Raw genomic sequence first — 14520 nt, forward strand, 5'->3', positions numbered from 1 at the left:
CTTTAGTTGTGCTCACATCTGTGACTGTTCAGCACGTTAGTGTGTGTATCCCTAAGGTAGAGTTGATGGAAGGGTTTTTATGAGTATAGAACCTTTAAGAGCTGGAGTCAACAGTTGTGAGAATTGAGTAGAGCAATAAACAAGAAAAAAAAATCCAGTTGTTATCTATTACAGTTTGCTGTTTTTGCCATCTCTGAAGGGCTGAAATGCAGGTACCCCGTGAGGACTATGGTGGTGAGTTGTCCTGTTGGGGAAAAAGACCAAAAACCTACCCTAGTTCTTGTTGTGGCCTCACCAAGCTGAGACCTTCAGGGCACTTGTCAGACCCTGCTTAGACTTGACAGCTGCTTTCTCAGAAGTGCTTGTCATCTCTCCTTTTCCATAAGGTGGGGAATGGTCTTATAGGGGCAAATGGTTGGACCTAATCGAGCAGCCACAGGTGTTGTTCAGAGTTTCTTCTGTATAGTCTTGTACAACCCACCCCCAAAGGGCAGAGAGCCAGGGTCTGCTACAAGCATTTGTTGGCAGAACAGGCCCACGAAGGGTTTGTTTTGTGTTGGAGAGACAGGTAGTTGGTTCAGGTCGGCTAGGAACGTGCTATGTAGCTCATGCTAGCTTTGCGCTCAGAGCGCCTCATTGTACTGCCTTTTTCTTCCAACTGCCTGTGTGCACCATGCTTAGCTCCGTGAGTAAAGGCCCTGCCTTGTAAACCTGGTAGTCTGAGTTCCGTCCCCAGAGCCCATAGAAAGGGGGAAGGAGATGACTGATTCCATACGGTGTCTGTACCTTCATACCTATATGACATGCGTGCACACATATGCACACAACACTTCATGCACTCTCATTTTTTAAGTTATGTTTTTGTTTACCTGTCTTGTGTAAAAGCTCTCAGTTTGATCTCTAGAGGCAAGCCCGCCCCATCTGAGGAGTATTGTCGTTGCTGTTGTTTCTGAGGCAGGGTTTTTCTACATAGCTCTGACTATCCTAGAACTTACTATGTAGACCAGGCTGGCCTTTCAGTCTAGTTTTTAAATTCCATATCTTTGTGCATTTAACCAGGGAATCCTTGATTTTTGCATTATGTCCTAGGAATACGTCAACAATAACAGTTCCAGCACTGCTCAGCAGGAACTATTAAAATGTCAGTTGCTTTAGCAGCATAAAGAGAAACTATAACATGGCAACCATTTAAACTACTATATTTTGCTACATGTTTCCCTGTTCTCCGTTAGAACTAGATTCTTTCCCTGATGTCCTCTTTAAATATCTTTTCCATGTTGAAACATATAATGAGGACAGTTTTAGCTGGGTTATCTTTTGGTATTACTGTCGGCCTTTTCCAAGAGTCCCTTCCAATGAGCAGAGTCAGGGTAGAGCATCAAGCCAATCTCAGTGACACCAGCACTGCATAAGAACCAGATTAGACTAAACCTGTAAATCCCATCGGCAAATTCCTGTGTTAAGCTCAGGTTTTAAAGAATGAGCTCTTTTTGCTTTCTAAATACTATTTCAGGGTGGGCATATGTAGACTGGGGAGGGAAACAAAAAAGACTAGGCTGTTTTTTGTTTGTTTATTTAATGTACTTATGTATTTACATATTTATTTATTTAGAAACAATGTCTTAGTATGTGGCTTTGACTGGCTTAGAATTTGCTGTGTAGACCAGGCTGGCCTCACATCAAACATCTCATTCTTTGCTCCTCTCCCTTGTAATGTCCTTGGTTTCCTCTGTGTGAGACAGGCTCTCAGTTTGACTCAGATGCCTCAGGTGTGCTAAGATTACACACCTGTGCCATTCTCCAGCAGATTGCTGAAAACGGTTTTTTAAAAGATGTATTTTATTTTTAATTATGTATCTGTCTGTGGGTATGGGCATGTGATCAAAGAGGCCGTAGGAGCTGGAGTTAAGCAGCTGTGTGAGAGGCCTGATGTGGGGTGTGGGTGGTGGGTGCTACATAGCAAACTCGGGTCCTCTACAAGGACAGTACTTGCTCTTAACCACTGAATCATCTCTCTATCCCCAAAACATGTTTAAGAGGTTTTTTTTTTTTTTTTTTTTTTTATTGTTGTTGTTTTTTCTGTCTCTGTCTCTCTCTGTTTCTGTCTCTGTCTGTCTGTCTCTCTTACACACACCAGAAAGGCCAGGCCTTCCAGGACATCAGCTGAACATGGCTTACAAGCTACAATCAGACCAGCACAAACCCTCACACCAACCCAGTAGGAAGAACGTGGTCTCAGGAGCAGGCAAAGGAGTCAGAGTTGAGACCCACAGAACACCAAGCTACACAACCATAACATATACAGAGAACCTAGTGCAGACCCATGCAGGCTCTGTGACTGTCACTTCAGTCTGAGCCTCCAGGAGCCCTACTTAGTTGACTCTATGGGCTGTGTTCCCCTGGTGTCCTTGACCCCTTTGGCTTCCATAGTTCCTTCTCTCCCACTTCCATGGGGTTTCTGAGGGGAGGAACCTGATGGAGACCTCCAACCTGGGCTCTCTCTCCACTTACTATCTGACTGTGAGTCTCTGCTCCCATCAGCTGCAAAGAAGCCCCTTTGACAATTAGGTGAGTGTATAAGGATGTCATTAGGAATCATTTAATTGTTTTTTTTGGTTTTGTTTTCCTATCATAGGCCTCTGGGCTGCCAAGGCAGTGTCAGCGCAGTGTCAGGCATGGGCTTCTTCTTGTGGGGTGGGCCTTCGCTCCCACCAGTTCTCTGTCACCTTTACCCCCAGCACATCTGCAGGAAGAACAAATTGTACGTTGAAGGTTTTGTGGCTGGGTTGGTGTCCCAGGCCCACCATCGGAAGCCGTGGTTACAGAAGGTGGCCCGTTCAAGGCTCCATGTCCTCCATTACTAGGAATTCTCAATAGGATCACTCTCATAGATTCCAGGGAGTTTCCACAGTACTAGGTTTCCACATCACCCCCTAAATGCTTTCCAATTACAGCAGTCTCTTCTTGTGCTCTCTCCTTCTGTGTCCCCCACCCTGCCCTGATTGCTCCATTTCCCTCCTTATCTGCAAAACCTGTTCTATTTTTCCTTCCTAGGGTGATCCATTTGTCCCCTCTAGAGCCCTACTTTTTACTTCGCTAGCCTCCGAGGGTCTGGATTTTAGCATATTTGTTCTTTACAGCTCATATCCACTTACAGTTGAGTATATTCCATGTTTGTCTTTCTGGGTTCCAAAGTGTACAAGTTTGCACTCCCACCAGGAGTGGAGCAGTGTTCTCCTTGCTCCACATCCTCACCAGCATGAGCTGGTGGTTTTGATCTTAGCTATTCTGAGTATATGATAGATCCTCAGGGTTGGTTTGATTTGCATTTTCCTGATGGCTAAGATGTTGGAACATTTGTTTAAGTGCTTCTTAGTCATTTGGGATTCATCTATTGAGAATTCTGTTCACATCTGTATTCCAGAATTGGATTATATGGTTTGTTGATGTCTAGTTTCTTAAGTTCTTTATATATTTTGGATATTGGCCCTCTGTTTGTGGGGTTAGTGAAAATCTTTTCTATTCCGTAGAATGCCTTTTTGTCCTATTGAGAGTGTTCTTTATCTTATAGATGCTTTTCAGTTTCATGAGGTCCCATTTGTTAATCGATTATATCAGTGCCTATGTTATTGATGCTCTGTTCAGGAAGTGGTCTCCTGTACCAATGTGTTTGAGGCAATCCCCACTTTCTCTTCTCTCAGGTTCGGTGTATCTATCTGGCTTTATGTTGAGGTCTTTGATCCACTTAGGCTTGAGTTTTGTGCATCGTGGTAGATACAGATCTGTTTGCATTCTTCCACATGCAAGCATCCAGTTAAAGCAGCATCATTTGATTTCTGAGTTTGTCTTTGTTGGATGGAATATTTTCCTACTTGGTTTCTGTTATTCATGGCCTGTGTTAAGCTGGGGGGGGGGTCTCCACCAGAGTTCGGGGCTGAAGTTCTAGAGCCTCTGATCCAGCAGGGAGGCTTTGCCTGAGTTTGCCTAAGATACAGTGAAAAGGAGATGAGAGAGGGATTGGGGACAGTGTCAGTGTGGGGACACAGAGTAGTCATGTATGAGTGGCCTACCTGGAGTTCTGGTAGTTGAAGTGGCTTCTTGTCCTAAGAAAATTTTGTTTTGACATTTACTGTGTGTATATCTATGTGTCCTGACGTGTTAGTGGAAGTATAAAACAGCATGTGGGGAATTTTCATCCTCTGTCCTTTTCATCTCAGTGATCAAACAGATTATCAGGCTTGGTGGCAAGCACCTGTATCTGCTGGGCCATCTCACTGGCCCCTGAAAACAAAATTGCATAGTCCATTTTTTTATAAGTCATCAAATAGTATGACCTCACACTTATATCAGAAATATTAAGGAAAAAAAAACTTTAAAACTGATTGTAATTTTTGAAAAACTATATTTTTAGATAATATCATGTGGATTTTCACAGTAGATTCTTTTCTCCTTTTCAGGACTATCCTGTTAAGTGTAATCTCACTGCTTAATGAGCCGAACACCTTTTCTCCAGCCAATGTGGATGCTTCAGTCATGTTCAGGAAATGGAGGGACAGCAAAGGAAAAGATAAGGAGTATGCTGAGATCATTAGGTAAGGCAAATCGTGTACATTCTCAAATTAAGTGGTTAAGTTCAAACTTCAATATTCTGTGTACTTTAAAACAATTTCTCAATTATATTTATGGAGTAGTAACCTAATGAATTCGCTATTGAAAGAGAACCCAAAACAAAACACAATAAAAAATAAAGAACACTCACTGGACAGGAGTGTAGAACTTCTGGGTTTACTTTGGTTGTTTGTTGTGTGTGTGTGTGTGTGTGTGTGTGTGTGTGGTAGGGGGGCAGTTTAAACCAGGCTAGCCTGGAACACAGAGATCCAGTCTCTGCCTCCCAAGTACTAGGATTACAGTGTCCATCACTGTGCCCTGCTTATTTTTAGTGGTCAGCCACTGAGGTGCATGGTTCACATGAAGAATGGAGGGTAGTTAGTGTAAACTAAAGACCCATAGAAGCTACAAGAGCATCAGTGTGCAAGGCCTGGCAACAAACTAAAGTTTCAGGAAAGTGGTGTTCTTATGTTTTCAGTTTCTCCGCTGCATATATTTAAGGTCTAGAAATATGCTGGGCCTCTAGCTCAGTTGTGCAGTGTTTGATTCCCAGCACCCCCTGCAAATCTGAACCCACGTTTAAAAAAATTCAGAACGCACAAATAAAGTCAGTAGTACATATGCACCTATAATCCCCAAGCCTTAGCCAGGAGATGGGAGGCAAAAGACAGAGCTTTCGAGTGCATTTGGGCTAGCTAACCTGATCTCTGCAGAAGAGGTCTTGCCTCAGACAAGGCTGTGTTAGGGCAAAGACCGTCCATGACATGAAGGTCCCTGATGCTGGAGAGCCTTGGTATGACATCTGTTCTGTGTGGCGTGTGAAACGTGAGTGACTGCCTTCGACACGCGGCCTTAATCCAACTCTTCCTAATAATCCCAGCACTAAGGAAACGAAGGGCCAAAGGATTATAGAGGCCACGTGGGTTGGTGTAAGACCCTCTGAAGATAGGCAGACCTCTATAAACCATTCCTGTGTTATCCTCTGTCCAGGAAACAGGTCTCAGCCACAAAAGCTGAAGCAGAGAAGGATGGAGTGAAGGTCCCCACAACCCTGGCAGAATACTGCATCAAAACTAAAGTGCCTTCCAATGACAACAGCTCAGATTTGCTCTATGACGACTTGTATGACGACGACATTGATGACGAAGATGAGGAGGAAGAAGATGCCGACTGTTATGATGATGATGATTCTGGAAATGAGGAGTCGTGACATGTTCCTTCAGTTCCCTGTACTGCCCTGACGTCTCAGGCCAAAGGGAGGGGAGCAGGTGGGATCTACAGTGGCCACTCAGCAGAAACTTACTCTTGGGGCGGGCAGCAAACAGCCCCCGCTGACCCCCTTGCAGATCTCAGTTCTCTCCTTTCTATGGACCTTTACTGGAGAGGAAGTTCTCTCCACAGAATGTCTGAATCTTTGCATTCTTCCCTCCATCACTGTATTGATTGTTTTTTAACAACAGCCACCACCCCTCAAACTCCCCTCACCTCATCTCTGCAGAGTTCACAGCAAAACACCTTTGTCTGTTTCTAGATTCTTGAAGAATTAGTCTGTTTAAGACATTGTGTTTAAAGCTGGGAGCCCACTGGGAGTCCACAAGTGCTGCATATATTGGGTAGCAAAAGAAAATGGGAAAAAAAGAAAAAAAAAAAAAAAACCTAAAAAAATAAAAAATAAAAACCCACAAAGCAAACTTAAAAAAAAAAGCCAATTTGCCAAGGTTTAGCTGCTCCTTTCCATTAGTGAGTGTGCATTTGTTCAGCCCCGTGGTGGTGAGTTTTGTTTCTTTCCCTTCCTAAGGCTGGGCTGCGGTGGGCATCAGGGACTTACTCTTGCTAAGTCTGAAACGTGCTGCCTCTGTGAGACCATCCCCAAGATGGAGGCTGCAGCTACTCTGAGGAGATATCAGATTTTGTTTTTTGGAATTGATTGGGATCTAAAGCCTGAAATAAATATTCATACTTTACATAGAACTGAGCACTTGGTTGCTATTTATTTTAAAGGTAGGGTAAGCTTTTCCATCAGAAAGTGGGGCAGGGTGGTGGTGGAGGTTAGTGTGCATGGATTTCCTGTTCTGACAACACAGAATTACAGAACTATCCCAGTGTTAGTTGATGCCTGTGAGGGGAAGAGTGGGGACTGCTGGTGGCCGCTGTTGGGAGAGGATACATCCCAGGAACGCATAAGATGGTTTTATTTATGTAGCCACCTTTAATACAGTATTAATCCTAGGTGCATGTGATAAGATTTTGGTTTTCCTTGAGCTGCTTATCTCAATAGTGATAATTGTGGATGTTTGCAACTTGGGAATGGTTGTTTTCCTCATGGGATATGATCTGGACTTTTTTTTCCTTTCACTACTTCAGCCAAGGAGTGCGAGCAGGAATGGTGTGTGGAGCTTGCCCTGGGCTTGCCTCACTCTGGCAGCTTTGTCTCCCAGGTGTCAATCATGTGGCTTCCTTGCAGACTGAGCCCCAGCAGCACCATCCCAGATTTGAAGAGGGTTCTGTTTAGCAAACTAAGTAAAACCAAGACTTCAAGGATAGGGGGTTAAGATTCTTGTGTGCCAGGGTCATTCCTTATCCTCAGATCACAGCTCAGAAAGAACCGTAGGGCAGGTGGGAACTGGGAAGGACTGATCCTCCTGTTAGGTAGACTGCTTTCATGGTTCCCCTCCTTTGTGATCTCAGGGTTTACATTCTTCACACTCCCGAATGAATGCTATTTCTCTAAAGTCTGGTCTGTTATTAAGTGAGGATGTTTAGTGTTGACGATAGGGAGCAGTGAAATGTATCTCCACAGGCTGTACCCGAGTCATGATTCAGGAACACAGCTGCTGTGCTGTACAGGGCAACAGTGAAGAGACACGTCCAGTTTGCGGCTCCCAGAATGCCTGCAGCTCTGCCACCAAGTCCTTTCTTCCCCAGCAGCCACCCCTGAAGGCCTGTAGCCAATTGTTTGGTCTTACTCTCTGGCGCCCTAAAACTGAGCCTTCTGATACTAAAGCACCTAGGTCCAGGGCATGCTAGGCACCTTGCCCTGCTGGCCTGTGGTGCATGTTGACTCCGGGAGCCAGAGGCAAGTAGAAGTCCACCTCTTAGCCCTTGGTGGGGGTGTGGTCAGTTCCAAGGCTATGTGGACTTACTGGCAGCCAGACACTAAGTCTAAACTGACATAAGATGCTGGCCCAGACTTAGGTCCCTAAGAACTTGTCCTGTGGGAAAAATCTTGAGTATGTTAATGTTTCCTTTTGGGAGTAGATAGCTTTTGGGTGTAAGTAGCCATTTTGAGCACAGTTGTGCTGTTGACTTGCTGTGAGAAGAGCGGGATTCCTTTTGGTTCTAATTAAGGCTCTTTACTATCATGATTCCGTTGTTCCTCTTGGTCTCTCCCAATTTTCCATTCCAGAATTCTATTAGCCACACTACTTTTGTAGTCACTTCTTCACCCTCCTCTCCTGGCCACTGCTTGCCGGTTCCCTTGTGTTTGATCCTGTCCATTGGAAGGGGAATTGCCCTCTCCCCAACCTTGATCAAGGAGCTTTACATTTACAACTGAAACCAGCGAACACCCTGACTTTAATAGTTTTCTTAGCTAAAGTTGTAGATGGTTTTTCAGTTTAACTTATGAGAAGTTTATCTGATGCATTTTGTTGCCTTCCCCTTTAGTGGTTTGTCTCTTCTGCCCATATGTCTAATAAAAATGTGAAATTAAAAAAATACCTGTATTGCTACTTGCCCATGGGTTGGCCCCCATCCCCTTGTTTAAAAAAAAAAAAAGCATCTCATTGTCACCCTGACAATTGCCAGGTCTCTGCTTAAAAGCTAAAACTACTCTTGGCTCCACCGACCTTTTCTTAGAACCTAACTACCTTAAGATAGACCCTTAAGGGCAGGACATTTGTTTCATTTGCCTGAAGGGTGTTGCCACCCTGGGCCGACAGCTGTGTTCACCTTGTGTTAATGCGAGTCAAGCTAGAGCACAGCAGGCAGCACCTGCAGCTCAGTCCAGCTTTCAGGTGGCAGAGGAAGGAGCAACAGGTTAGACACTTGCCTTTTCTTCTGGCTCTGCCTAGGGTCCTAAGCTATGGGCCAAAAGCTTTCAATGTTGATGGCTTGACCACTAACTGTATAGCAGTGTTCCATGTTGTGATCCCCAAGTCTCCCCAACACTTGAGACCATTAATCAAACACCTGCTTTCTAAAAAAGAATCCCACACGTAAATGTGGCCAGTCTCAAACTCAGTAATCCCCCTGCCTAAGGAGCTCACCTAAAGCACTTTAATAAGGTTCACTCCTTTCCTCATTAGCCTGGTCTGAAACAGTGGAGCTGAGAACCTCAGCACTTCAGGATATAAATATTCCCTGTCCCCAGCCTCTGACTTGACCAACAGTCATAGACAGCCGAGGATAGGTGACTGTCAACGGCAGCAAAGAACAGGTCTGGTAGCTCCCCAACTGGCTCTCTGCAGACCAGTCAGTTGGGGCTTGGACAGCACTAACCTGGCACTCCTGTTCTCTGGTCCCTGGTCCTGAGGCTTACTAAGAGGTGGACAGGAAAGGCACATGAACTTGACAGGGTGCAGCTTAGGCCCTGAAGAAGGAAGGAGAGAGCAATTCAAGTGGTCATCCCTGTGAGGTAGTGCCTTTCCCAAGCCATCCCCCTTAGCTACAACACACCGAGACTCAGTATTCTCTCAGAACTTTCTTAGGTGGAGTTTGGGCGAGAGATAACCCTGAAACAGTTGTCCACAACAGGTTAGAGGAGCCTTTGTTTGGAAACAGGCTTTCACTGAGATGGAAACAGATCAGCTCCCTTCTTTATAAAGGAGCCGACTGGCTGAACATCTCTGAGCCCTGGTTCAGATCCCCCCCCCCTCCCGCCCTGGCCCCAAAAATGGTTGGTCAGAAAAGACAAGTTCCTAGAGCAGGACCAGATCCAAAGCAGAAGCCCCTGCTGTGCACAGACATATACACAGGGGGCACTTCTATTTCCAGATTGAGTTTTTGGAAGGGGGACCAAGACAGATGACAAAAGGATCAGTTTTTCAAAAACAAGTATGAAGTAATTACAGGGGGAAAAACATAGTGGTTTACAGGGAGTGAGATAAGTCCTGATTGTTCATTGGTAGTGACCCGGCCCCAAACCACCAGTCCTTCAGTGGCACACCCAACAGCCTACTGAGCTGGGGCCACATGGAAGGTGAGAAGGCAGAAAGGTGAGGGTGGGGCCTACTTGGCTATAGTAAGGGTGTCAAGACTGGGAGAGCACAATGTATGCTACCCGTAGCCACAGCCCAGCTCCTCCAGGCTTCTATCACATTTACAAATACATACATAAATACATTACATACAATAGTGGGTCTGCAAGCCAGGCTTCCCATAGAGGCTCAGCTGACAGAGTTGTCTCAGAATTCTAGGAAGGGTAACCTGCCCAAGAGCCTACTCTCTCCTTGTCAGGGTCTAGTTTGTCCAGTATGGAGAGTTGCTGTAGGTGGGCTGGCTGCGCTGACCAGAGCCACTCTGAGGAGGAAGAGGAGAAAAAGCTATAAAGGCTGGAACAGAACCCCATGCCCAAAGTGGGGAAGCTGCCTCCGTCACTGCGCTCAGCGGAGCACCCTGGGGTAGGTGGTGGTGCAGCAGCTGGGAGTGGGGCTGCTGGTGGGCTGGCATGATGTGCAGGAACGGGGCAGGTGCGTAGCCAGGGGCCGCTCCAGGAGCCAGGGGCCCGGTGGAGCCCAAGGCAGGGGGCAGACTGAAAGGTGGAGAAGTCCCTGCATGAAATTCCGGCTTGTCAAAAGTCTGTAGGGTAAAGATGACAATGTAGGGTCAAGCTGAACTGCATGAACTGCACCTTTCTCCAATCTACCTGTGCCCAAAGGTATATCTGTGTACAACCTTACCTGTGTCTTACTGTAGACAGAACCAGTCATATCAGGTAAGCCAGTGCCTGAAGATGCTCCTTTGCCAGGCCCAGAACCAGCCAACTTGTTCGGTGCCTGAGATGATTCACCATAGCCACCCTTGGTGTAGTCTCCTGACGCTGTCCCCTGGGTCAAATCATCATAACAGCACGGCAGGGCACAAGACACATGTATGGACCAAGCAGGTCTATCTGAGCATGTGCCCCTCAGTCCTTATGGTGTGGTCCTTACCTGTGCTGTAAGTATGCTGCCCATAGCCACTGGCCTGCTGGAAAGGGGTCACACTGTGCAGCTTTGCTGAGGTTGGAGGGACCTGGTTGACAAACAGGTGAGGTTTGAGTGTAAAAATAAGACAAAGAGGAGATCAGCTTTGGTTTATCTGGGGCAAAAGCAAGTCAGAACCAGAGGACCAGTATTTTTTCATAAGTGCAGTCATGACGAATCTAAAGGAGCCGGGGAATGGAATCTGACCTCTGAACAATCTTCAAAGGCTAGATGTAACCAAATGGGCTCATGGCTACACTCATCTGTTGCTGACATTCTGGAAAACATGCCCAAAGTTGAAACCTTTGAGGAACCCACAGCCCAGAAAATCATCTGCAGAAATACTCACAAACATAGTGGGCCCATACTGGAAGGCACTGGGCATGCCTGTGTAGTGAGGAAGCTGGTATAGCTGTAGCCAGGTGGCAGAGCAGGATTCAAAAAGAGCTGCTGGGCCATGTGGTGGTTCTAAGATTGGCTCTGCTGTGCCTGAGCTGGTGTCCTTGGAGGTGCAGGGGATGCAGAGTCTCCTCGGCCAAACTTTGTGACGTCACTTCTATCACCAGGGGAAAGGCCAGGCTAGCTGTTACAAGCAGGAATAGCTCAAACTGCCAGCTCAAGTACTCACACCTTCAAAGACTGCCTCAGCCCTCCTCATCCATCTTCTGGCCCCATATGGCTAGCAAGGCTAGCTCATCACCTCCCCAACTCTTGCCCGCTGAGCCAACTAACTTGAATATGGATTATTAGCTAGATTCCCATCTTGGCTGGCAAGGGCTGTGGGTGCTGCAAAGGGAATTCCATAGTAATCCTAGGAAAGAGCAAGGAGACTCACTGAGCAATGGTCTCATCCCACTCCCATAGAAAGCTGTTCCAGCTGTCAGAACATGTATGCAGCCATCCAGAGAGCTACAAGTACAACAGTATCCTGGGTGTGCTGCTCAAAACCCCTGCTTTAGCTAATGTGGGCAGACACAACCAGCCTCACAACTCACCATAGCACACTTGGAGGCTTGGTAAATGTCACGGGCCAAAGCAACCCTGCAGGCCCTTACTGTGAGAGACTAAATGAACAGCCATGGGAAAGGTAAAAGAGAGTTAAAGAAGGGCAGAAAGTAGTGCTAGGCAGGCACAAGACCATGGGTCTAGGCCCTAAGTAGTCTAGCCTCTGCCAACTCATTTAGCTCCAGCAACAGAGCTAAATGGCAGGTGAGAACGGCAGGTGCAAGGGTGCAAAGCAAAGCTGCAGAAGTTGTACTCTGAGCATGAAGATGTCCTGTAAGGACCGCCCAGGACTCTGGGCTGCCTGAGCTCTGAGGTCAAGCTAGACAAGAACATGGGGAACAGCACTCATAGCATAGCCCTTAGGCTTCAAGTCTAGGCAAACTCCAGGAAAACATGGAATCCTCAGCCAGAATTCCAAGAGACACAAAGAACTATCTGTAGATTTATGTTAAGTCAATACATGATTGGACAGGGAAAGGAGGTGGGAAAAAGGAGAGAAAACAGAAGAGGAGGAGTCAGAGGAGGGGAAGGAGAGGAAGGAATGGAAACAGGAGGATGGTTAAAGGCAAGTGATAAGGGATCTCCTAGGAGGGAAATAGAGTATAGCGGTAAATCTGCCCAATATAGATGCGCAGCTTGTGTTCCTAATTACTGAGTTGTGTTTTCATTGAATGGGTTTATTTGGGTTGAAGAGGATATTGCAACAATTATCCAAATGACAAGGGGCTTGCCAGAACTAGGTAGAGACAAAGGAGACTGGTAGGAATGAAGACCAGAAGGGGACCCCATCATATATGAGGAAATTCAAAGGCAGCAGTTTAGCCCCAAAGGAAGGCTAAACATGACCCAAGAAAAACTTTAAACAACTTTTAAAATGGAAAAAGGAGGGGCTGGAGAGATAGCTCAGTGGTTAACCTGCATGGTGTCTTACAACTGTGTAACTTCAGTTGCAGGGATATGTCATCTGTTCTGTGGTCATCAGCCACATGTGTGGCACATCTACATAAATACTAGTCAAACTTGTGTGCACAGAAAATTAAAGAAAAAGGAGGCTCATGGGTGTGGGTAGAGAGGCAAGAAAAACCCCAAAGGAAGGATGGGTCCAACTCTCAGTGCCACTTCAGGTGACTGTTAAGCAGGCCCTCAGCCAGCCTCTCTGAAACCTGGCAGAAGACAGACAACACAGGGATGGGAGGGGTGTAGAGGAGGAGTGGGCAGTGCAGTAACCGCAGGCCGATAGCCCCACGCCTGGGCAGTTTCTTCCTCTGAGAACACGAAAGACCACACTGTGCATCTGTCACTAACATATTCCCTAGAGAGTATGAGGCTGCGGCTGTCTACCCGGAGGGCAAGCCTACTCATGTAGAACAGGCCTGCGCCCTGCTGCCCTGCTTCTCTCCGAGGCTTTCCCACAGGATGCATTTCTTTATCCCTAGACCCAGAGTCAGAACACAGACCACCCTGGCCGAGGTGAGGCCGTAAATATTTGTAAATACTGTGCAGCTCCTTCTCCTGCAGCAGCGCTGCCATTGTGGACGCAGCCATGCAGGGAAGCGTGAGATAAAGAGAGCACCACATTCCCAAGCACAACCTGCAAGGCTGACATTGTACAAGTTTGTTCTGAGCCACGATCTCAGAATGTAGCTAGGTTGGTCTTGAACTCGAGCCTGGTCTCTCAGATCCTGGGACTACAGGAGCATGCCTCCACGTTGAGTTGTTTTTAGTTTCTGGTTGTTTTTGTTTTGTTTTTAAATGGAGCAGAAAAATAATATATCTGGTACAAGCCATGTCTTTTAGTGAGTGCTCACAGTTCCAGAGTCCCTCATTCTCCAGGGTTGAGCAATGACCCTTATCTGCCAAGACATCAGCCAAACCAAGAACATCACCACTGGTATGGGGGAGATCTATAGTTGAGGATCCTGAGGGCCAAGCATAGTGGCTGTCAAGGAAGGAAGGAAGGGACCTCTGAGTCTCAACTGCCACAGTCCTCACTAAGCCATCTGTCACTCACCATTGGCAGCCGTGACTGCAGCATCTGGAGCTCATCATAGCCATAGATCTGCAGGAGAATCAGTGCATATGTTAGGGACCACACGCTGCAGACACACTCAAAAATGGGACTTGGGTCAGGCATTATAGGTAAAGATCCTACCTAAGTAGAGTATAGAAGAGAAGGATACATCAGGTATGAGAGAGACAGAGACAGGCCTACCTCACAATGACTGTCACCAGGAGGCCCTGTCAGGTCAAATAGGAGTTAGATCTACTCATCGGGTAAGCAGGAAGCAGCCCTCCAGGGCCCACGAAGTACTGATTGTGTAGCAGAGGAGGCAACTCTTCAGGCAGGTTTGGGGGTGCTTTGCCTACAAAGAGAAAAAAACCCCAACACAATGGATTACCCACTTCAGTGAGGCTCCTAGGCTTCTTGGGGGTAAAGGTATAGGTCTGAAGTCCACACTTGAGGTGAGAAACTTGGGGTACATACCTGAGGTCACCATGGCTGTGACCCCATACTGCTGCTAGGTATGCTCATGGTGGTTCCACTCAGGCACAGGCTGCTCACACTGCCCATGCTCCCAGACAGGACCACCTCTGAGGATGGGGCACTTGGAGCAGAGGTTGTTGTAGCTGAACAAAACATACTTTATCTAAGTCACCACCAGAAACAGAGGGCAATAGGGATGGCCTTGTGTTGCTCTCTGTGCCCCTAAGCAGCAGAATG

The 14520-nt window shown here is 46.7% G+C and overlaps 1 protein-coding gene and 1 pseudogene across 2 annotated transcripts in view; one reads left to right on the top strand and one right to left on the bottom strand.

Moving 5' to 3' along the window:
- The window catches only part of UBE2R2 (ubiquitin conjugating enzyme E2 R2), a 58447-nt gene extending 51868 nt beyond the window's left edge, over positions 1-6579 (top strand). Inside the window, exons 4-5 of the mRNA XM_080938675.1 lie at positions 4458-4592; positions 5599-6579. Coding sequence (XP_080794801.1) covers positions 4458-4592; positions 5599-5818 — 355 coding nt within the window. The 3' untranslated portion in view covers positions 5819-6579. The remainder of the gene's footprint in view (positions 1-4457; positions 4593-5598) is intronic.
- A 3489-nt stretch (positions 6580-10068) lies between these two features.
- LOC308437573 (ubiquitin-associated protein 2-like) lies at positions 10069-14296 on the bottom strand (annotated as a pseudogene). Its single transcript has 8 exons — positions 14284-14296; positions 14070-14161; positions 13810-13857; positions 11522-11604; positions 11143-11349; positions 10761-10842; positions 10509-10648; positions 10069-10407 (listed from the first exon to the last, which is right to left on the bottom strand). The product of its transcript is annotated as a ubiquitin-associated protein 2-like (transcript).
- Positions 14297-14520: the final 224 nt, after the last annotated feature.

Source organism: Micromys minutus (assembly GCF_963924665.1).
Source record: "Micromys minutus genome assembly, chromosome: 26".
In the NCBI taxonomy this organism is placed as follows: Eukaryota; Metazoa; Chordata; class Mammalia; order Rodentia; family Muridae; genus Micromys; species Micromys minutus.